This window comes from Anabrus simplex, chromosome 1 (genome assembly GCF_040414725.1).
Source record: "Anabrus simplex isolate iqAnaSimp1 chromosome 1, ASM4041472v1, whole genome shotgun sequence".
NCBI lineage: Eukaryota > Metazoa > Arthropoda > Insecta > Orthoptera > Tettigoniidae > Anabrus > Anabrus simplex.
The window spans coordinates 913562922-913588779 of record NC_090265.1 but is presented as its reverse complement, the minus strand read 5'-3'; the positions used below and the strand labels follow the sequence as shown (position 1 = coordinate 913588779).

At 40.9% G+C, this 25858-nt stretch overlaps 1 protein-coding gene across 1 annotated transcript in view; it reads left to right on the top strand.

Moving 5' to 3' along the window:
- The window catches only part of LOC136857494 (uncharacterized), a 218715-nt gene that overhangs the window by 140312 nt on the left and 52545 nt on the right, over positions 1-25858 (top strand). Inside the window, exon 2 of the mRNA XM_067136195.2 lies at positions 21371-21429. Coding sequence (XP_066992296.2) covers positions 21371-21429 — 59 coding nt within the window. The remainder of the gene's footprint in view (positions 1-21370; positions 21430-25858) is intronic.

Genomic DNA, 25858 nt, shown 5'->3' with positions numbered 1-25858 from the left:
GCTGTTTGACAAGGCTGCCGTGCTTGCCGTAATCCCCTCGTAGTGGTCAACGTCCTTGACAGGCCTGTTCTACAGCTTTTACCATGTCCCAGTGGGATCGCGAGTACAATCTGTGTCGCACGTGTGGGATTGGTCCAGTTTTAGTGCTTTCTGATGCCAGAACTCTTTGAAGGGATGCATTCAATTATTTCGTGCTTCTGTGGTGGTTGGTAGTGTGATGTGTCCAGAGCGTAAGTGAAGTGGTTTGTTTAAACAAATACAAACTCTCAGTCTCCGAGCCAGAGGAATTAACCAGACTTAAAAACCGCAGTCCGATCGAGATTCGAACCTGAAATCTCTGAACGCTTACCGTTCAGTCAAGGAGCTAAATATTTATCCATTCCAATCGATCTTTCCGGGAATATCCTCTATCAACTTAATACGCAGACTTTCACGGCGACTAAATGACATAATCATATTTAATTTGGAGAAATTAGGCCGCGTAATGTTATAATCGGCTGACGCGTTTCGATCCTGCGATCAGGATCGTCTTCAGAGCAATAACAAATAATGAATTGGCAACTGTTACTCCATAGTAACCAAGACTGAAGATAGAGAGACCCTGTTAGAAATATAGTTCATTCCAGGGCTTTCACAGTCAAGGAGAACCATGTTGAAGAGTGAACTATGGAGAGCAGCCATGATCTACTCAACATATAGCCGTCACCTTTGTTAAAATTATTCGGGTGTTTTGCAGTTTCTATCGCCTCACGAATGATTCTAAATATAAAACGTTTTTCTTTTGCTTGCGATCTGTTAAAGATCCTATTGGTTTAAACTGTGTTTAAATAGGCTATATATGATTCCTTGCTTCTGTGGATCGGTTTACGTTGGCCAAACATGTAGGAAGGTAGCATTGAGGGTTAAAGAACATCGCAGGCACTTACGTCTTTGCCAACCAGAGGAGTCTGCTGTGGTAGAACATGCCATACATAATGACCACAAAATTGTTTTTGGTGTAACATCTGCCATTAATAAAGAGAAATATTTTATACCTAGAATCATTCCTGAGGCGATAGAAATTGCTGAACACCGGAATAATTTTAACAAAGATGACGACTATATACTAAATAGATCATGGCTACCCTCCATAGTTAACTCGTCAACATCTTTAATGATGTTATTTGCTTACGTTCCACTAACTACTTTTTCTGGGTTTTGGAGACGCCGGAATTTAGTCCCGCAGGAGTTCTTTTACGTGCCAGTAAATCTACCGACACGAGGCCGGCGTATTTGAGCACCTTCAAATACCACCGGTCTGAGCCAGGATCGAACCCGCCAAGTTGGGGTCAGAAGGCCACAGCGTCTCAACCGTCCATGGCTCTGGAGATCCTGGAATGAACTATACAGCTAACAGGCTCTATCTGTTTTGAGTTACTACGGAGTGACATTTTCAAAAACATTATTTGTTATTGCTCTGAAGACGATCCTAGTCGCAGGATCGAAACGCGTCAGTAGATTATAAACATTACGCGATCTGATATTCCCCAAATTAAGTATTATAATTTTCTATTAAACTTGTCATAAACATTACACAGTGTTCGAAGTTAGGAAATATTGCTAGTATGGCTTCATACCACTGGTTTCTGAAAATAATATCCTATCATTAGTATATTATTACTTAGGTCAGTAGCGGCGATTGGGAATTATAAGTGGGAGGGGGGGGGGGGGGGCAAAACATTTACAGATAACAAAAACTACCTTGGTTTGCGAGGGAGGAGGAGTATACATCACAACATTAAAAAACTACAAAATTGTAAGTTTTCGGATGCTCTATGAGCGACTACTACTATTAATGCTTTCATTCCCCACTCTGAGGGGGTGGGGCGGGCTACCTAGAGGGTAACGCCCTCTCTCTGGCCAGGAGAAGTGACGCGGAAGTGGAGAAGTGTGGGATGAAGGAGATGGGTAAATGGAGATGTGAAGAAATGGCTTCTGGGTTAAGGAGTATAGTAGAGATGAACATTGAGAGAGATACAACGTCGTGTACATTCAAAAACAGAGATGAGTGAAGAGTTAGACGAAGGTGCTAGGGAGAAGATGGGAAGCTAGGATGTGGTAGAAAGAGGAGACGTTAACTAGGGAAGTGAGGAGAAGGTGGAAGAGGGCAAGGTAAGGTGGTGGTTGGGGGGAGTAGTTTGGCGGGGGTGGGACTGTAGAAGATCGTAGACGTGGTGAGTGAGGAGGAGGGACAGGCCGGGGACGACTGCGGGGTAGGGGAGGACGATGTAAGGGTTGTGGAGGTGGATAAGAGGGTTCGACTCCATGATGGCGACCTTAGAGGTAGAGTCCTCGAACTATGAGGCGCTGGATGTCGTCGTGAGTCTCAAGTTGGAGGCGCACGAGGAACGCTGGACCGTCGGCATTGTAGATGCGAGAAGCTCGTCGTACAGGGAGGCGTGCCTGCAGAAGATCTTGAACAATGGCCGCAGGCGCTATGCTTGGATCCACACCACGAATAACACAACTGTAGGTGGAAGAATGTTCAGGTGGGGGTGAACGTACCACGTTCGTAGGTGGAGCGGAGGAAGGTCCCTCGGCAGACGGCTGAATAGATGTAGGCTGGCGATTTAGGGGATCAGGGGTGAGAGGGGTGGGGAGAGAGGTTATCAGTAGAGGAAAAGGATGGGACGTAGTGGTATTAGTAATAGGAAGGATGGGAGAGGAGTGAGCAGAAGTAGTGATGGTGGCGGTAGTAGTGGTAGTTGGGGACAGGTATGCTAAGAGGAATATTGAGGGATGGATAAGCAGATACAGTGGAGGTGATGGTAGTAGTAATTGTGGGGCAGGATGATGGAGGGGGTGGAGGTGAGAAATACGGGGAAGGCGTACGTGCAGCAGGCTTAGCAGGGTCTTCAACATCCAAGATCTGGGCGATGACGTGTGAAGGTGTAGATGTCACTTGGTGGAGACGGCGATGAAGAAACACTCCATTAGTCTGGACGTGGTTGCAGGCATCCAGAGTGTAGAAAGAGAGAAGCACCTCTGGTGTGAGATCGGCGCCGTCGTAAAGTCTGGTGACACCAGAGACACCGTGCGTGCGAAGGGCACTGTAAATGTCCTCGTCCGAGATCGCTGCGTCAACTTCACGGATTATACAAGTAAACATGGCTGGGGAAGGCCGGCCTCCAAATTGGTGCCAGCCGATATGATTATTGGCTCGGCGAGGTGCGAAGTTACAGGTGTGGCGTCACCCCGGCTGATCAAAAATTGATGTGCGTGTTCGCATATGATGTCAGTCAGAAAGCGGTTCCGTGCGTATGTGTGTGTGTGTGTGTTGGGGGGGGGGGAGGGGGGCGATGAGCGAATTTCGACAGAGAGGTAAAGCTTGACAATTTACCAACTTATGTGTGGTAATAATAGTGTCTTGAGATTTTGATTCAATGCCACACAATAAAACTTTCACCAAAGGAACAGTATTACACATGTATTACAATTAACAATCATTTACTGTTTGACTACACACTAAGAAAATAACTACCGAGCTCGATAGCTGCAGTCGCTTAAGTGCTGCCAGTATCCAGTATTCGGGAGATAGTAGGTTCGAATCCCACTGTCGGCAGCCCTGAAAATGGTTTTCCGTGGTTTCCCATTTTCACACCAGGCAAATGCTGGGGCTGTACCTTAATTAAGGCCACGGCCGCTTCCTTCCCACTCCTAGCCCTTTCCTGTCCCATCGTCGCCATAAGACCTATCTGGGTCGGTGCGACGTAAAGCAACTAGCCAAAAAAAAAAAAAAAATAACTGGTACCAAAGAGACTGTCAGACTGAGGAATGCACGTGGCAAGCGGGTGAGTTACACCTCAGTGTCCACGAACCAAACCAAAACCAAACCCCATGGCACCACAGCCCTTGAAGGGCCTTGGCCTACCAAGCGACCGCTGCTCAGCCCGAAGGCCTGCAGATTACGAGGTGTCGTGTGGTCAGCACGACGAATCCTCTCGGGCATTATTCTTGGCTTTCTAGACCGTCAGTGTCCACGACCTTGGCATAAAAATATACCCCTGCTACCCATACTCACAGCACATGTTATACGCTGCTGTGCGAGTCTCCGCTAAGTGCTGTGGGTCTATGCAAATCGGTTAGCCGCGACGAAAGATATTTTGTTCGTATTTCCACTAATAATTTTGTTAATAATTAAAGAAATTAAAGGAGATAATTACCTGATAAGCCAACAGGGCTAGTGCAAATTGCTTTTTAAAAAAATCGTATAATTCGTGGATTCAGCTGTCTAAAATGGAATAAAAACGTAAGATTTTCTCCACAAAGTGTGTGTGTGTGGGGGGGAGGAACTGCTGCCCTCCCTCGACCCACCTAATCACCGCTACTAACTCAGGTACTCAGATATACCAGCCAGCACGTAAAATAACTCCTGTGGGACAAACTGTGGCACCAGTTACCGGGACGTAAACCTATTATTATTATTATTATTATTATTATTATTATTATTATTATTATTATTATTATTATTATTATTATTGTATTAACCCCTAGACCAGGGATGGCAAACCTTTACCGACCAGTGTGTCAATTACGGTTTTGTTTATTACATTTTTCGGTCTAGTGTGCCATCAATCATTTTCCTTCAAAATTATCATGAAACTCCTCATTTGCCTTCATTTAGGTATTGGATTGCATTTCATATAGATCCATTTATTTTTGCTCTAACCTAATAAAATTTGCAAAATTGATGGCCATGGAATTATAATTTCGTGTGGCTATTTCTATCCAAGTGCAGCCTTTGTAAGGCAGACCCTCCGATGAGGGTTGGTGGCACCTGCCATGTGTAGGTAACTGCGTGTTATTGTGGTGGATGATAGTGTTATGTGTGGTGTGCGAGTTGCAGGGATGTTGGGGACAGCACAAACATTCAGCCTCCGAACCATTGGAATTAAGCAATGAACTTTAAAATCCCTGACCTGGCTGAGAATCGAACCCGGGACCCTCTGAACCGAAGGTCAGTACGCTGACCATTCAGCCAACGAGTCGGACTAAAGTAAACTCGTGTCCTCATCCCGAGGTGGTGCAGCTCTTTTCAGGCACACTCCCAATGGAGGGGAGCTGCATGTACAATTGTAACCACATATCAGCCCTCCTGCCAGTCTTAAATTTCTGGCAGTACCGGGAATCAAACCCGGGACCACGACGCAGCTAAGGACACTAACCGTTACGCTACGGAGGCGGACGCCATGGAATTAATTGAGACATCTTTATTAAATCGTTATGTTAAAATATGCTATGTTGCTAGATTTGCGACCTATTTTTTTACTTCTTTTTCTTTTTTATCTGTTTACCCCCCAGGGTCAGTTTTTCCTTCGGACTCAGCGAGGGATCCCACATCTACCGCCTCAAGGTCAATGTCCTGAAGCTTCAGACTCTGGGTCAGGGGATACAACTGTGGAGTATGACCAGTGCCTCATCCAGGTGGCCTCACCTGCTATGCTGAACAGGGGCCTTGTGGGGGTATGGGAAGTTTGGAAGGGATAGACAAGGAGGAGAAAGAAAGTGGCCGTGCCCTTAAGTTAGGTACCATCCCGGAATTTTCCTGGAGGAGAAGTGGGAAACCACGGAAAACTACTTCGAGGATGACTGAGGTGGGAATCGAACACACCTCTACTCAGTTGACCTCCCGAGGCTGAGTGGACCCCGTTCCAGCCCTCGTATCACTCTTTTAAATTTCGTGGCAGAGCCGGGAATCAAACTCGGGCCTCCGGTGGTAGCAGCTAATCACATTAACCACTATTTATTACATGCAAAAATATTAAAGTATGTTAGTATGCTGCCTGACGTGCCACAGAAGTGTTCGTGTGTCATTGGTCCGCCATCCCTGCCCTAGATTATAACAACTTAATGTACCAGAGTAGAGACTCTGGAAATTGATCGACACAACGAGGATATGTCAATCTTCAGCCTGTCTGTCTGTGTGTCAACAAGACCATTTTCTTCGTCCTTGACTTCCTATCAGATGAAGTACTGTATTCTAAACAAGCCCTTGTGCTAGTAGGTGTAGCCTTTCCGTTTGTTTTCCCTTTCCTCTCTACTCGAACTACAGTTTATTAATGGCCTGGTACCTATGGATGTATCACTACTGTCGCAACAGTGACACTGCAGTATATAACATTTCCCACGATGCTTTTTATGTGTTGTTGCTTGGTAAGAGCAGCGCGCAGTGAAAGCTCAGCTCTGTGCAGTCTGTCCCACAGAAATCGAGTCGTACGGGAGTTACGTTTCTCAACCTGTATTGTCACGTCTGGCCAGTGTCCCACGAGGTGCTTACATTATCTGCCAGATGCTGAGGAAGCATCCCTTCAGCAGCGATATGAGCGCCGGACACTGGGAAGGAAGGAGAACTCTGCTTGTCCCACGTAAACAACCATTAGGAAAAATTCGGTGACTGATGGAATTCATTTCAACTTGAAATTAATATTCTAATATTGAAAACGCTAATTCCAAAATTGTACATGCTATATTAAGAAACTGGAGCACGAAAGAAGTAAATAATTAAGAATGAATTAGATGCAGTCCGCCTCTGTGGTGTAGTGGTTAGTGTGATTAGATGCATCCCCCGGAGGCCGGTTTCGATTCCCGGCTCTGCCACGAAATTTGAACTGTGGTACGAGGGCTGGAGTGGGGTCCACTCAGCCTCGGATGGTCAGCCGAGTAGAGTGGAGTTCGAATCCCAACTCAGCGATCTTCAAAGTGGTTTTTCGTGGTTTCCCCACTTCTCCTCCAGGCATATGTCTAACTTAAGGCCACGGCCGCTTCCTTCCCTCTTCTTTTACTACCCCTTCCAATCGTCCTATCCCCTTTAAGGCCCCTAATCAGCATAGCAGGTGAGGTCGCGTGGGCGAGGTACTGGTCCTCCTTCCCAGCTGTAACCCTTCGACCCAGTGTCTCACGCTCCAGGACTCTCCCCTTGAGGCGGTAGATATGGGGGTGTCCGGACATTTGTGCTCACGGTTATTCGCGGTCACCACAAAATCACGGACATTTGCGGCAAGTGGGCTCAGATGACGGGTTTTTTAGTAACCATGTCTTAACATTGACGCTTGGTTGAAACACGTTTAAAAACGGGTACTTCTTGCGTTCCACCTGCGATAAAAGATATAGGAATAATTACAAAGTCAAAACCTAACGTAAAATTAAAATTAAAATGAAGCGAGGAAAATGATGAAGTCATTGGATTTTTTGTAGGACTATTGGTTATTTAATGAACAACCTCCAAACTCGAGTACAGATAATAATTTTGTCGACAGTAAATTACAGTATATGTTTTGAAATGCTGATTCCCATCACACTTTAGCCAGAATGTTGATCTAGAACGAGCGAGCAGGAGCCCAGGCAGGTTAACGGGGATATCCTGAGATTAAGCTAATAAGGCCCACACCCTGCTGCAGTGATTGCAAATCTTCTATAACTTCTGGGGAATTTCTGTGAGGGGGAACAAGTTTTTCTCAGTGACCGTAAATGTCAGGTGACCGCAAATATCCGCCAACCGAGGTGGGATCCCTCGCTGAGTCCAAGGGAAAAATCAACCCTGGAGGGTAAACGGATTAAGAAAAAAGTAACTATATGAGGATGGAAGGCAATGAGAAAAGAAAAATGGACGGAACGAGTTGGCTATGCGGTTTAGGTCACGCAGCATTGAGCTTGTATACGAGATATAGTGGATTGGAACCCCACTGTCCGAAGCCGGGAAGAAAATAAAGTAATGATCCCTCGAAAAATGAGGGGGGGGGGGCGAAGAATCATAAACGCGGGGTTTCGAGTTGAAAGCTTAGGTCTCCAACCCCCTGATACAACCGAGCCGAAAGAAAAGTAAATTTGATGGTCTACAATGTATTAAGCCTCAAAAACTGATCAGCTATAACGTAACAGTGACTATTGTTATTTGATGTGTGTTGCTTCTCTTCTGTTGACACTCATCTCCGCTAGATGACAGTATTGGTGAAATTACAAAAAATAACCCATCTGTGACAGGCGTAAAACAGCTGAGTACTGTATTTCCCAATCAGTTTAGTTTCACTGCTGGATCATGATATCGATCCAGTAGCCGTATGTTTCATTTCATGGAGTGTTTTCTCGTGCTGTAACCTCTCACCAGTTGTTCGTATTCAGTGCTATTGTAGTCAATCGAATTGTCAGGGATTACATTACTTCACACTTTAATTTATTAATTAATGGGACCCTAAATTTTCTGGGATTTTCCCTCGAATCAGAGATTTACTTTAATTGATCTACGTTGAATTGGTGTTTCATGATATGGACAAATTAAAATACTTCCTTAATTTGAAAATTAATACAGAACCTAGATAATAATGTTAGATGTGAAATAAACGTTGCAATTTAGTATGTGTCGGAAAGGCCTACTCGTTAATCCTTTACACTTGACAGGGCATGTTGGCGTCGTGGATTTACTGTCCTGATTTGCTTTATCCGAGTCTGGCGGTCTGTCGCTATAAAGTTAGCCTAGTAGAAATATTTCCCCACCAGGGACTGCAGCTGGTCCACCCGTCTGATTGGGTGTCTACCGCGGGTTCTCTTGCCATTAACCTCTCCCTCCACCACACGCCTGTTCCTCTGACGATGCGTCCTAGGGATGGGTCCAGTTAGTTCATTTACTTGAACTAGTTCATTCGATACCGTTCATCGCCTTGATTCGTTCAAATGAACTAGTTCGAATGAACGAGTTAGTTAATGAGGTGATGTCATAGAAACAGCTCTCGCGGCACTTCGTTCAAATGAACGGGTTAGTTTATTATGAGCACGAACAGAACACAGCGACTCAATGCACAGCGCCGCCGCCAGTCTGCCTAAGTGAAGAAATGGTATCTACGAGAGACGGAGAGACAGATAAGCTTTCTAATTTTGTGTAACTCCTTCTCCCCCAGTTGAGAAGTGTGAGAGGAGATGTGCTGTCGTGTGACCATTAACACGGCACGCCATTGGCCATTCGCGTGCGAGCTTGTTTTGTCGTTCAGATGAACGAGATTGTTCATTTGTGCTGTCTTCGAAAGCTGTTTGCGAGAGAAGAAGCTATTTATCGTTTTATCCACGGAAAAACATTTCTCTAAGATGATAATTATGGTCCTTTTTAGCTGTTAAAAAGCTCGGGAAGACGAACCCTGTGGAAACGTCCTGTTAATAAGGAATGTTTCTGAATAGCTAACTAATATTACATTGTTAGATGTAAGTTTTTTCAGGTGCTTTCTCTATAAAACAAGCGATTCTCCTAAGGCCTGACACTACACTCATCAGAGTGGGATGTGTCAGGCCCTGTCCCCTGTCGGTAGGATGTATGCAGATGAATTTATCAGAAGCCTGTTAACTTTTGATATGCTCTATTGGTGTGTAAAATTTAATTCTCTCAATATTTCTATAGTTTTCTGTCCATCACCGCCTAATTTTAACCACTACTATATACATCTCATTAGACATCATTACACATGGAACAGGACAGATAGTGACCGAGAACAGGAATCGTTTCACAGGAAAACGGCTTGAGCAGCTATTATTTCTGAACAGTATTATCTGAACTGTTTAACGGTCCCCCATTTACTGTTACGATTTACAAAGACGTTGAGGTACCGAAATTCCATCCCGCAGGATTTATTTTGCCTCTTCTGACAAGAGGCTGTCGTATTTGGGCATCTTGACATTTATAAGCATTTTCTATGTGGAATGAACAATTTAACTAATTTTGTTATTTTAGTTGCTTGTTCTTCTACGCCGATACACTCATCTTAAGATAACCTATGCGTACTGAATATAATGCTGTAGTCTCGTGTCTGTTATCATGTGATAACACCTTTTTTCTTAATAGAAATCCTAGTAACGGTATTGTTGCTTAATATTATGTGGGATATTGTTTTAAGAGGTAAACCAGCGACGTTATCACCCCATCGTGTGTATCGTGAACCATATCATGCATAGAACCGGAATCGAACCAACATGCGCTCAGTTACATAGCTAGCAGAGAAGTACGACATTCTGTGAACTTGGAATTTGATCGTCGTCTTTCGGAGCGCCTAGCACGGACAGAAAACAGCTACCCAAATGCACAGCGCCGTCGCCAGCCTGCCTAAGTGGAGAAATGGTATCTACGAGAGACGGAGAGACAGATAAGCTTTCTAATTGTGTATAACTACTTCTCCCCCAGTTGAGAAGTGTGGGAGGAAATGTGCTGTCAGGTGACCATTAACACGGCACACCGTTGGCCATTCGCGTGCGAGCTTATTTTGTCGTTCAAATGAACGAGGTAGTTCATTTGTGCTGTCTTCATGGAAACAGCTCTCGCGGTACTTCGTTCAATGAACGACGTCGTTCAAATGAACGAGGTAGTTTATTACGAGCTTTCTTAGCAACAGCACTAACGGCGCGAGCCAGTACGTACAGTTTACAATAGATGGTGCTTGCTTAGGGCTGTATGCTCGCGTGAACGACCCCTTCAAAATATTCGAACGAACTCGTACCAGTTCAAATAAACGAGTCGTTCAAATGAACTAGTTAGTTCATGAACGAACCAACTCTAATGCGTCCGAAGTACCGGCTGAGACGGGCAACGCATACCCGCCGGCATTCAAACAGTTCGGCAAACGTTTGATCTCTGGGCTACTTGTTTGCCCAGTAGGGGGTGATTTACGACGGTGGGCTTTAAAACCGAAGTTCTCATTCACAAATAGAAATCCTTACAGCTCTGTTACGAATGCACCTCTTCTTAAATATACGTCAGTCTCTGTTTTTGAGCTCAGACAATACGCACGTGCTTTGTTCGCTGTTTGAAAGTCCTGTAATATTTACTTCATTAATTAATATCTGTGAAGTGTATTGTTTTTCAATTATCTTCATGCAATAATGTGGAGGCCGTGGAAATCAAACCTGGAAATTAACGCATCAGAAGAACTTGAGTTAAATCTGCCAGTGTACACAAACGATCTTCAACCGAGCACCAGTAGCAGTGATACTCTACCGAATAGTACTGGTTTGGTACCCACGAGTGATACTCAACAGACGAAGCTCTCTATTTTCCTATCGGAAAACAGATAAATGTTGTTACGTGCGCCTATTAAACTTGCTTTTAGATTCCTGAGAAGACTGATTACTTAGGATGGAGTAGTAGGGATACATTATTCACCTTGATAAATAACAGTGCAGTGAATTAGAAGCATCAGCAACTTCCTACTTAATGTTCATAGAAAGATGAGACGGTCCAACTGGAGGAACAACGTAATTTTACTGAGAGTGCTGTGCATTTTTGCGGTGTTGTTACAATCACTTAGCATTATGTCAAAGGAGACTCCATATGGACTGACACAGCGCTTCTTTTGTGGCGTTTATTACACGCGATTATAATAGGAGCTATCTGATGATGAGATAAGCGGCCTCGGTCTAGAGAACCAAGAATAACAACCGAGAGGATTCGCCGAGCTGACCACACGTTACCTCGTAACCTGCATGCCTTCGGGCTGAGCTTGGTAGCCCATCAGGGCTCTAGCACCATGAGGTTTGAATTTGTTTATTACACTTGTTATACTCATGCCAACTTCCCAAATAATCACCGAGCGAGTGGCTGCATGGTTTGGGTCACTTAGCTGTAAGCTTTTATTCGAGAGGCAGTGGGTTAGAACCCGACTCTCGCCAGCCCTGAAGATGGTTTTCAGTGGTTTCCCATTTTCACACCAGGCAAGGAAAAAGTTGCTATTTCGATGGCAAGTCACGAAATTTTGAAATAAGTTGATCAAATCACAGCAACTCTTGAGGCAGTTGTCCTTATTTTTCAAGAAAAGCAAACAATGGAAAAATATTTCAACTAATTTTTAAAATCAAAATAGTAGTCATGTTAACTTAAGCTTAACTGTACCTTAATTAAGTCCATAGTGGTTTCGTTCTCACTCCTAGCCCTTTTTATCCCATAAGACGTAAAGCAAAATTGTAAAAAAAAAAAACTAAAAATCTCATCCTCGCAACTTAAAATATCTAATTATTTACAAACTCTGATGAAATCTCTTACTTTAGTAGCTAAATGTACTTTTGAATATGACTCGCAATAATTCAAGGCTAGAGAAATAATGCGGCTAAATAATTATTTAGAAGGTTTAGATTTAGTCATAAACGATTGCTGGTAGCAGTGATAAACCCATTTCTTCTCTAGAAAACTATCAGCACGGCGCCTTCGAGATATTTGAAACACGCGAATCATTACAGTAAAATTATTGCGGCTCCACACCATAAGTTTAGTGTGAAATAGCCATTTCGATGGCAAGTCACGAAATTTTGAAATAAGTTGATCAAATCACAGCAACTCTTGAGGCAGTTGTCCTTATTTTTCAAGAAAAGCAAACAATGGAAAAATATTTCAACTAATTTTAAAAATCAAAATAGTAGTCATTTTAACTTAAGCTTGATTATGAAGGCTTCAAATTTCCAACAAATAACTTCAGGTGAAGGATGCTAACTATGTGTTTTATTTATGCCGGTACGGGATATCGGTCCGTACCGGTCGGACTAGAGTACTGGGTACTGTAATTAAACAGACTACGAAAGCTTCAAGTTTATGATAAAATATGTTTTACTTTAACTTTAAATCTATTGATTACTCGTCATGTGACCGTGACCTTACGTGGAAAACAAACCACATGAACTTACCGCTCGGAAAATCTCACATGCTTGCAAAAGGAATCGAAACTCGTTCACCTTGACAAGTAGCTAGTAACGATGTTACTGACTAGTCACACCCGTATGTAACACCATATCCATGGAGAATCTGGGGGGGGGGGGGGGGCAGCACGGTGCCTTCAGGATTTTTGAAACAAGCGAATCACTGCAATGAAATTTTTGAGGCACCACACCAACGCCACCGAGCGATTTAGCTACGCAGTAAGCGGTTGTGTGTTGCTGTAAGCTTGCATTCGGCAGACGGTGTGTTCGAATTCCATTGCTGAATATGGTATTCTTCGTTTCCCATTCCTACAACGAAAAAAAGGCTGTACCTAAATTAATTATGGCCGTAGTCTCTACTTTCCCACTCCAGTCTCGCCGAAAACTAGTATCTGTTTTTCGTAAGACATTACACCAATTAGAAGAGGAAAAAATCCACAGTTGTAGTCCTTCAGGCAAGCAACTCAAGGCTGAAAACATCCTAGGGATATGCGTTACGAATTTTAGGTACATAAAATATAATGAAGTGTAAGAGTATATTCTTTATTTATTCCTAAACATTATAATCCTTTTCTTAATCATCGTTATCCGGTCTATTAGATTAGTTTGCCTTTTTCTACCACTACTAGGGCTAATGTGAGTCAATGCAGAGTTTCACTTAAGTGCCACTACGAGCGCTAATGTGAGTCAATGCACTGTTTTATTTAAGTGCCACTACGAGCGCTAATGTGGGTCAGTGCATTGTTTTAATTAAGTGCCACTACGAGCGCTAATCTGAGTCAATGCATTGTTTTATTTAAGTGCCACTACAGGCGCTAATGTGAGTCAACACAGAGTTTCACTTAAGCCCTTATTACTACTACGTAAATAAGTTAATTTGGCTAGGATTTGAATAAAAAGACAACGACTAGAGAAACAAGTTATTTTAGGCCGTTTTTCCAGAAAAAACATTTAGGCCGGAAGTAATTTTCGAAATTTGTTTTTCTTAAGTTTGGTAGAGCTATCCAAGACTCACAATTTGACCTTTATCCCTTTATCCCTTCAACTTTCGGCACAATTGAGAAAAGTGCTTAATTTTATGTTTTTTCGTAGTATGGGGACCCGTGCTTTGTCTACATTAAAGTAAACGTACACGCAAGAGAGAATAACAAGTGTGAATTTCCACGGAGCTCTCAATAGAAGTGGTGCTTCATCTTACTCGAACTAGGCTCCTTGTTTTGATTTTTGCTTATAAACGTCCCACAGTCAACTCCTTAGACACGGACGATATTAGGTTTACGAGGCCTAGGGCGTCTCTCATTTGCATACACATCACGTCCTTTCCTTATCTTTGTCGGTACCTTCATTCTTGGAAAGCTCAGAATGTTTCTCTTTTTATTATGATCAAATTATGGTCATTAAACCTCGGATTATTAGGCGACAATTGGTTTCAATGGAAATTACGAGTAGTTTGATTAGTAGGAAGTGTTGTCTAGGCCCCTCTTTCGTAATGTAGCGACAGCAACATGAATTCTAGCCTTTTGAACTCCATTACCCTTAGCGTATGCTTCCTGCTCCACTCCTAATTTCTGCACTATGAACAGCTGTAGGATGTGAACAATTCCAAAGAATCTAACACAAAATATAAGTGTGTTACATTAATATATTTACAATTAGGCACACAAAATACATTATTCCTTGTAGGTTTTCACTGTGTGGTACTTTTCAAAACAGTTTTCTATGTGGAGACCGGGTTTTCACGAACATGTTTTGCAGGAGTAAACTGTTTCCTTTCCACCACCTTTAGCATATCTGTTGGTCTCGTCGGCAATTTGATAGAATAACTCATCACTGAATATAAATTGAAAAATCCGTAAGGTGTTTGAGGGATTGTTCCTACCTGATGCTTTGTATCCACAAATTGTTTCAATGAATAAGAATGCAGGTAAATCAGGATCGCCACTATCACCTAGTTCACTTTCACTTACATTATTCACTAATAAATCATCCAAGTCAGTTGTTGGTTCATCATCGTCATTATCACTGTCCACTAACTGTTCTAAAATATCCAGTTCCGTGAGTGAAGATGAAGCAGAAGCCGTGTTTACATTCAAACAACAATATATGTGAACTTGCATAAACATTAGAGTATAACAGAGCTTAAAAACGTTACCACAATTCCCGCGAACTATTGTAAATAGGAAAACTTGTTCTCTCAGAGACCTTTAGATAGCTCTACAATACCAGAACACGGCACAGTCGTCATACGAGAGCTGAAAGTACGAGATATTGTCATGTTGAGTGGAGCTCGACATCGGAGCGCAAGTCTAATATTTTAATGTCGAACCGCACTCGACATAGGAGTGCAAAAGGCTAAGGGTTTCTAATAGATTATACTCGCAAAGTTTATGCAAATCTCATAGCATGACTGTTGTGCGATTAGGATATACATACTTGTTACTAGTGACGGAATAATCGAATACAAAATAATCCGTTTATTCGATTATTTCATTTTATTCTAATATTCGAAATAGTGAATATTTTTTCTATTCGATTATTTTTCGATTATTCATCCGAGACTCAATTCGAATCACGAGGCAATCGAACAGTAAATTTTACCAATCAATTATCTAATCCATTATTTTTAATTAATGGGATGAAAGTTATTCGGTTATTGAACTGAATGATATTTGAAACTCGTTCGATTATTTTATTCGATTATTTACTCGATTATTAAAAGTACTCGATTAGCCCATCAATACTTGTTACTACCTTCAGTAAGATTGTACCCTTACCTATTACTGCCTAAATGTCCGGTTGTTGTACAAACCTTTTGTCAGGATCTTTTGCCCGTTGTTGTTTTTATTTATTTATTTATTTATTTATGTATTTATTTATTTATTTATTTATTTATTTATTTATTTATTTATTTATTTATTTATTTATTTATTTATTTATTTATGCTTTTTACAGTGGCGAAGTTAGGGCTCGAGGTCCTCTCCTCCACTTACCCACATACTAATCAAAATCTTAAATAAAATACTGAGTTACTTAAAAAAGTTAAAACTACAAAATTAATGGAATTGAGAATAAATTTAAATAAATCACTAACTAAGTTAATACTAAAACTAATTAATATTAAAAACTTGTAATAATGACTAATCCTCAGGCACGCACACATTCATACTTTAACCATTCAGTCAGCTGTCCCCAGCAGGTAGTCTCGGCAGGTGACCTTAAATCTTTGTAAAGAGCTAGTTTCTCTGAGCTGAGCTGGCAGGGAATTCCATAATCTGGCGCCGGTCACCACAAACGATCTATTAATTCTATTTGTGCGGTGCAATGGAATAGAAAGAGAGGATCTGGAACGTGTATTTATGTTGTGAAATGATGATAAAAAAAGGTAAATTTAGAAGAAATATACAGTGGCTGATTTTCAGCTAACACTCTAAACACCATCGTTGAAATGTGTAACTGTTCTTGTTGTTGTTCTGGTGGTGGTGGTGGTGGTGGTGGTGGTGGTGGTGGTGGTGTAAACTTTTCCAGCCATTCAAATTGGTTGTCCACCTTTGGTGGGAATTTGCCTTCACTTTTAGTTCAATAGATTATTGAATTCGATCCGTATTCTACATGACTACTGCTTCTAATATTATCAAAAATGTGAAAAAGAAGAATATTTGGCCTGCGTAATGATGAGCATGTAGTGTGAGTGAGTGATTGGTGTGATACAGAGTGAGAGTGAAAATGAAGAAGTAACCATACGATCTTTCAGAATTCTATTGATGAAAATAATACAAGTAAAAAATGGAATGTCTTGGTCTAAATATCCACCAATATCCATGCACCGAACAGTTCATGATAATGTTGGAGGGTTTAAAAGTTTACAGAATTCGGACCCGAGAATATAAAACTAGAATACATGTTTTCTGAAGCTTCAAAATTCGAAAACATCAGAGAAGTAAAATTCAGTTTGTTTAAAATTGGACTTATTGAGTCTAAGCTCACTGATAAAATAGGCCTATGATCTATTTTCAAAATTATTTTTTTAAAACATAAATATCAAGTATTTTTTTACATAGCGCTTTCGCTGTTTTTGTCCGGTTTCTTGACTGAATAATCTACGTTGTGGCCTTCGGTTCAAAGGGAACGGTTTCGATTCTCGCTCGGATAGGGGATTTTAACCATGTTTGGTTAATTTCTGTAGGTGACCATCTTGATATACTTCTTCATTTACACACAACATATCACACTTCAAAACACCACAAAAACACGCAATGGTGAATACATCCCTCCACAAAGGACTTGCGCTGGGAAGAGCATACCGCAGTAAAACTTGGGTTAATTCTCACTTATATGACCCCAGATAAATAGGAAAAAGCCTGGAAAGAAGTGTTTTCATTGTTCTAAAGTGTAATGTCTTCTTGGCGTCTAGGGTGAGCCCGTTTGGTAACTTAAGTTGGTCTATTTATGTACTTATTTACGTATTTATTTATTTATTTATTTATTTATTTATTTATTTATTTATTTATTCTCTGGGGCCAACGGGGACCACGTAAAGTCTTGTTACATTTGGCAGTGAACATTACTTTCTTTTGAGCCCAAAATTCCCTTATTCTTTATGACTGGGCCTGCTTGCGTTCCTCTGTCCAAGGGACACCGAGTCTTCTTTTTGGTTGTTCGTCTTGGTTTAGCACGTGCGTCACTATATGTTTTTCAGAACAGACCACTGTCAAAGGCGTCTTACGGTTTGATCTGTAGCACTTGAAGGTCTTCTTTGGTGTTTTTAAACCAAGGCATCATGGTTTTAGGTTTTGAATCAAATAGATGATTAATTAATTAATTAATTAATTTGTTTGCTTGTTGCTAGTGGTTTAATGTCGCATTACCACATCGACTCAACGATGGGAAAAGGCAGGAATCAGTGGCTGTCTGCTCGTCAATTTCGACGTTCCGTTTTACTCTAGGTCCGATAGATGGCAGACAGAGTAAACCGGATCTCTCTTGGGCGTCTATGGCTGAGATTTAATTAATTTTGTCGGGTAAATACCAAATGTATCACCAGAGATCTTTTACATGCCGACATCGTACGACATGGAGTGTCGAATGGACTTTTTTCCGCCCTTCAAAAATCCGACTACCTCTACCCGCTATCTTGGGATTCGGAGGCTGACACTCTACCACGGATCCACAGAGGCAGCTTATTTTATGGAGTGACGATGATGGAATTCGAAAGCACTATCCCCCGAATGTAAGCTCACAACTACACGCTGGATAGCCTGAAGCTTAATTAGATTAAAATAGTAGCACCAAACGGTCAGAACAAAATAGCTATGAAACATGCCATAGACCAGGCCAGAGTAGGAGAAAGTGCAGCCCGGATGTATGCTGCTGACCAGAGAACACTCCTGGGTGATGTAATCAAACCAGGTAACTGAGCTGCAGTCCACACAACGCAAGGTCCACTCACGTCAGCTCCTTTCTAACATTCCTCATGTTCGTCAACTTCGTCCGCTTGGGGTAGCGCCACGGCCAGCAGGATCCGTTACTGTTACAGCTGTGAGTTCCTTCGTGCCTGTAACAAATTACTAAAACATAACTGCTGTCAAGAAACATCAGAGCAAACCAGACCAGCTGGCGATTAATCTGGGAATAAAATTCTCCTACTTTCTTTGTTTCTTTGGCTTAATAATCAACAATAGTCACCCAAATAATTACTTTGTGTACCAACCATGTCTTCACTCAAGCAGAGATAACAATTAATATTATTGTTTTTACGTCCCACTAACTACTTTTGACGGTTTTCGGAGACGCCGAGGTGCCGGAATTTTGTCCTGCAGGAACTCCTTTACGTGCCAGTAAATCTACCGACACGACGATGACTTATTTGAGCACCTTCAAATACCACCGGACTGAGCCAGGATCGAAGCTGCCAAGTTGGGCCAGGTCTGTCAAATGATCCAGGTTGTAATAACTTCTATCGTAACTTGTGATAGGCCTGTAAAGTATAAATCAGGGCTAACAATGTGCGACTGCATGAATCGAAAAAGAAAAAAAAGAAAAAAAAAAGCTTTCTCCGCCGACCGGCCGCAGCTGGCATATCATATAACATGAGAAGATAATGTAAACTCGTTTTGTCCTGCATTTTGCAAGGTAGAAACTAGGTTAACAAGGAATCAGTGATTGTTGGCACCCAACACAGCACTAATCACATGGGGGCGTGATAGTCGAGTGGCATAATCACTGACTTGTCACTAAACTGGCTACGGTTTAAAACTCGTTCGATACATGTGGGATTTCTGAACGATAATTTAAGTTTCTGTGGGTCGAATTCCACGTAAAACTAGAGATGATCACGATGTTAAGATGTAGACCTACTGCTATTGAGGTGTGTGCATGTTCTTTCTTTAATTAATTCATTCATTCATTCCTTCTTTCTTTCACGGTTCTTCGTAGTGTTTGAAGGTATTAATTTCCAGCAAATTCTTCTGATTTTATAACAGTGGAAAGAAGTGAAGATAAAGCACTTTACCAAATTATATGATAAAACAATGTTATTTCATCCGTAAGTTTACATAAACATTTTCGACCAATATTATTAAGAAAACTAAACTGGAGACGTTCATACGCAAGAGTATTCAAGATATCTGTACATGAGAGGTAAACAAACATAAGTCACAATTTATTCGTTTTATGAAACTTAGAGCCATATAAACGTAAGTTCACTGTCATTTTCTTTTTATGGCAATAAAGAAATAATTAACTGTTTTAGCCTAAGTGTAAATCATATTAATGAATGTGCTCAGTGATCAAAACTACACAAAACATATCAAGACTAATGATGAATATTTATTTTCTAAGTCATAATGAAGCAAAAATGTTCTTCAATAATGATGTTTCTCCTCTCTCCTGTCAAAAGACTAAAATGTTAATTACGTTGCTTTAGCTCTCAGGAACAGAATGCACAGATCTGGCGACAGTGAGGTTTCAACCCACTATGTCCCGAATGCAAGCTGTCAGCTACGTGACCCAAACATTATTATTATTATTATTATTATTATTATTATTATTATTATTATTATTATTATTATTATTATTATTATTATTATTTGTAGCAAAGAAGAGAGGAACTAAATACATGTACATTCTGTTCCTGATAGCTAAAAGCAACGTAAGTCACATTTTAGTCATTTTACAGGAGAGATGAAAAACATCAGTTGTAGAGCATTTTTGCTTCATTATGACTTAGAAAATAAATGTTCATCATGGTTATTGATATAATCTGTGTAATTTTCATCACTGAACACATTCATTAATATCATTTACACTTAAATGATTAATGATTATTTTATTGCCATAAAAATAAAGTGTCAGTGGACTTACGTTTATATGGCTCTAAGTTTCTTAAGGCGCCATTCCGGAGATAAACATCGATATTTTTTGGTCATTTCGGTGAATTTTTATGACTGAAATTGAAAGAATTAAATTCCTTTTTTCTTATCACAAAGTTTTTCCGATGAATTCAAACAATTTATCACTGTAATAACGCTTTGTTTTGCACAAGTCAGCAATTCACACTCTACTGGATATGGATGTGTTGTTGAAAATTGTGCCTGTGTACAGCAGACTGGCATCAGAAACCATTTTAGCAAGGAGCAGTGGTGCGAAGACACAAAATGCTAATGAAAATCTCCACAGTGTTATCTGGTCAAAATGCCCTAAAGAACTCTTTGTTTTTAGGAATAAAATTATAATGGCTGTGTCTAGAAGCAATTTCATTGGTCAACCAAGGACAATATAGTACTGAAGTTGCCAAAACCCCAGAAAGGAGTCCGATGTGCGAAGTGAAGGGACTCCTGAGTAAACAGAGGGATCGTCGTAGAGTGAAACAAAGTGCCCGCCGTTCTTTGGAGAAGGAGAAGAAGAAGAAGATACAAGCTTTCATAGTTGGTAATATTAGTGCAGAAGCTGCCAAGAAAGAAAAGTAAGGAAAAACACACAGTTCTAGTGACTTTTAGGCAGTGGATCAGGAGGAAAATGTCACTAGAACTTTGCTTGAATTTTCCTGCCAATTGTAATTTTACATTTAAATCCCATTTTTCTCCCATAATATTCTGTCAAATGTAACAAAATGTGTGTGGTATATGTATCACAGCTATATTAAGAAACCTGTATATGGAATTTTTGATTGCAGAATTTTTTCAAGTAGTAGGGATTTTTAAGTCCAAAATTTTAGAATAGAAAAATTACACAAACTTTAGTACGATATATCTCCTTATATAAATTATGTACAGAAAAATCGATAGGTATTGCTTTTAAAAGAAGTATTATCTACCTAATTACAAATTTACATTAACAAGTTAATTAAATTTCATGAAAAAATGTAATTCAAAGTTTTGAAACAGCATTAAAAACTATTTTGGGAAAATTATTAATTGCATAGGAAAGAAATGTTCGTGATATCTCTATTTTTATGTAGGTGATATTCCCACATAGTTTCGTGAATATCCATGTATTAGATAAAAATATCTGTTTATCTCCGGAGTGTCACCTAAAAATGTGACTTACGTTGGTTTGGCTGTCAGGTACAGATATTAGTTTTGAAATGCTATAGAACTATACCACAGACTCTGCCTTGTATGTTCCTGTATCATAACTGCTATCGTTACTTACCAAGTTCTTGTTGTTCTTGTTACAGCTCTCCTGTTGCTGATTCACTCCCACTATGGCAATCAGGTCCAGGCGGTGGTTCCTGGGGTGAGTTCATTTTCAATATTAGACTGCTCCACAGGAAAGGCATTGAGGTCTACACATACAATGTTCGCGTGCACTTTATGGCCCAGAAGGAGAAGAGAGATGAGACGATAGAGTGATGTACAGGATGACTGCGAAGTTCTAACCCTATATTCACCATCGATAATCCTAGAGATAGAGGTGGGATTTAGGATATGACAATGTAATGGCCCTCTTTGTTGTTTCATAGTAAACACACAGTGAAATTTTTGTTGGTACGAGTGTCCCATAAAAATCTGTTAAAATCATTACACTTTGTGGAATTTCCTGACGATATTGAAGACAGTTTTGGTAGACAGCGTGTACGCCTCATGACACAGTCGCATTAGAAGTTGCCTATATCGACAGTGTTTAATGTTTATACAGGATGTATGAAAAACAGGGCGTGAAAAAGGCAATCAGGACAATTAAAATGAGGATAGGAACCAATCATGTAACTAACAATTATCATCGAAATTCAAATGGTGCAAGTAAAAGCATAGCCGAATCGTTTTAGATGAGGTCGCTGGCTCAAATTCAAATGGAGTAACAACGTAATTCTTTTCCATTTTACAGTTTGATTTTCGTCGCACCGACACAGATAGGTCTTATGGTAACGATGGGATAGGAAAGGCCTAGGAGTGGGAAGGAAGTGGCCGTGGCCTTCATTGAGGTACAGCCCCAGCATTTGCCTGGTGTGAAAATGGGAAACAAAGGAAAACTATCTTCAGGGCTGCCATCAGTGGGGTTAGAACCCACTATCTTCCGGATGCAAGCTCACAGTTACGCCCACCTAACCACACGGCCAACTCGTCCGGTTAACTTAAATATACCACGTCATTTATATTATGTATGGTGTGATAATAAGGTACGGCCAAATTTTCAGGGCACATTCCTCGAACGTAGAAGAAGAAAAAAATGTTACATGGACATGACTCCAGAAAAGCTTTATTTCCAATTTAGAATTCAGTTTCTACAACTCTACATAATACATTTATCATGAAGAACACACAGGAGACCAGCATACGGCACGAAACTCTTAAGATGTAATTCTTAGGTTCACAGCCATGCACGATGGAGCTCCTCCTCTTTTCAGAGTTAATGTCCATCGGCTTCTAAATAACGGATTTCGAGACAGAGGGATAGGTTGAGGTGGACCAATTCGTTGGCCTCCACGCTCTCCAGACCTAAATCAATTAGACTTTTATTTGTGGAGGCATTTGAAAGCTCTTGTGTATCGAACCCCGACACAAGATGCAGAGAGTCTTCGTGCCCCTACTGGAGAAGGCTCCGAGACCATACACAATATTCCAGGGATATATCAGCACATTCGAGATTTAACGCAACGGCGGGTTGCCTAACATAAAAATAAAGCTTTTCTGGGCGCATGTCCATATAAAATATTTTCTTCTTCTAGGTGCGAGGAATATGTCCTGAAAGTTTGACCTATCTTATTATTACACCCTGTATATCGTTTTAATAATAATAATAAGAAGAAGAAGAAGAAGAATGTTATTATTTGATTTACGTCCTACTAACTACTTTTACGGTTTTCTGAGCCGCCGAGGTGCCGTAATGTTGTCCAGCAGGAGTTCTTTTACATGCCAGTAAATCTACCGACACGAGGCTGACGAATTTGAGCGCCTTGAAATACCACGGGACTGAACCAGGATCGAACCTGCCTAGCTGGAATCAGAAAACCAGCGCCTCAACCATCTGAGCCAATCAGCCCGGCTATAGTTTTCATATTCGCCACCAATTGGCATTACAATTACATACCTGACTTCATCTTTTTTTTTTACAATTGGCTTTACGTCGTACCGACACAGATAGGTCTTATGGCGACGATGGGATAGGAAAAGCCTAGGAGTGGGAAGGAAGCGGCCGTGGCCTTAATTAAGGTATAGCCCCAGCATTTGCTTGGTGTGAAAATGGGAAACCACGGAAAACCACATTCAGGGCTGCTGACAGTTAGGTTCGAACCCACTACCTCCGGGATTCAAGCTCACAGCTGCGCGGCCCTAACCGCATGGCCGACTCGTCCGATGACTACATCTGTAGTTGAAGAATGGTCATTTTCTTAGCTGACACCAATGGGGCTTAAAGAACGTAGCTATGCAGATAATCACGAGGTTCAAGATGGTCAAGTCATCTTCTATGTAATCTAACTTTATCTTTACCAAGTGATGAGTAATATTTAAAGCGCTACGTTTACACCGACTTCCCTTCCCTTCCCTTCCCTTGTAGGTGTGGCGAAAAAAGTGCACAGCCATTCCTGTGTGTAATACGATTATGTTTGGTTACCTCAGGCATCACGAAACGATTGTCCCATTTTCTTTTCCTCTAAATAAGCGTAGCCGTTGTAATGTACCACAGGCTTGCCTTTAATAGTTGTAAGCACTTCCAGCACACTGTACAAACTATACTGGATGACTTTCACAACAGAAGTAATGACTGGGCGGTATGGGGTGGAATTTCTCGATGCATAGTTCCTAGTATGCAGGTATACGACAACACGGGCAAACCCAACTTCCCCGTAGTCACAGGTCCTGTGTGTGCGCTTATTTCACACATTTCTGTGCGCTAATTTCACTGTGAGTTTTTTTTTCCCATATGTTCTCCCGTGTGAAACCTAAACCTCCTTACACAAACCGAAGTGGACTTCATATCTCAGTTATGTATTCATCTACGTCGCCCTGATTCGAACGTTGACATTTTTGAAACAGAGTATCGCGTAATATGGATCAGAATTCATGTATAAACTAACCGTACGTTCCGTGTCATGAGACCGAACGTTTTTAGGAGACGTAAAATATTAAGCTCTATTAACTGTGATTCCCCTGTCTTATTCTTCCTCTTCTTCTTCTTCTTCCTGTCCATTTTCCCAGTTTATTGTGGTCGGTACCTAAATGTGGATTCGGCCCAGTTTTATGGCCTGATGCGCTTCCCAACGCCAACCCTCTGTGGAGGGATGTATTCATTATCGCATATCTCAGAGGTATGTCTTTAAAACGACACGTGTATTAAGATGAACACAAATATCAAGTCCCCGAGACAGAGGAATTAGGCCTAAACACACCTGGCTAAATACTGGGGGTCGACCTGAAACGAAGGTCACTACACTGACCATTAGAAAGCCAAAAGGCAGGACTGGACTACTGTCATTCCTCTACTTGTTATTCCCTCTTTTGATTTAATTCTCCATTTCAGATACACTCTTGACACTATTCAAAGCAATAGAACAGTGCTAAGTGCTGGCATTCTGACCCGAAAGTAGCGGGTTCGATCAGAGCTCAGTCAGGTGGTGTTAGAAAGTGTATAAATAAGCTAGCCTCGTGTCGGTAAATGTACCGACACCTCAGCGTCTCCTAAAATCGTAAAAGTATTAGGTTGAATGTGAGACAAAATTTTAAACAAACAATATCTAATCTATGTCTCTTAAAACTACCTAACTACATATAATCGAATGAGTTTCAAATAACATTCAGTACAAAAATCGAATACTTTTAATAATTGAATAACTTTCATCCGATTAATTAAATAATCGAATAAATCATCAAAGGTAAAATTCGCTATTTGATTGTCTTATTAATTCGAGTGGAGCCTTGGATGAATAATCGAAAAATAATATAATATAAAAAATATTCACTATTCCTTTACTTCATTCAATCGAATGGAGTTTCGAATGACCATTCAAATGAAAAAAGTAGTCACTATTCGATTGCCTCATTCATTCGAATGAATAATTAAAAATAATCGAATGGAAAAATAATCGAATAATCGAATAAATGATTTTGTATTCGATTACCCCATCACTAGTTTCAAGCCTGGCGCAGGCAGTCGAATTTTTTGGATTATGTAATAATATTTCTGTTTTCCATTTTACTAGGTTAGTTTATTTCATTGGTAAATTTCCCATTTTTATATTGATTACATTATTGAAAATGAAAACCTACAACCTGTTTTCCAGTCTTTGACCGGGTCAGGGATGTAATGAATGAATCAGATATAGGCTGTTATTACGATGCGGTCGCCACTCCCAAAGTGATTTATATTAATGAGTGATAGATGCTATGAAATGAGAATGGAGAGTGTTGCTGGAATGAAATATGACAGGGAAAACCGGAGTACCCGGAGAAAAACCTGTCCCGCCTCCGCTTTGTCCAGCACAAATCTCACATGGAGTGACCGGGATTTGAACCACGGAACCCAGCGGTGAGAGGCCGACGTGCTGCCGTCTGAGCCACGGAGGCGATTACATTATTATATTAGGATTTTTTCAGGCAATGTTACACGAGTCGCCGCTGTCTGGATGACTTTCACAATGGAAATGACAGGGCGGTATAGGGTGGAGGCTAGGAACAATGAACAGTGGAATTTCCCGGCGCATTGTTATTATAAAATAAAATAAGCA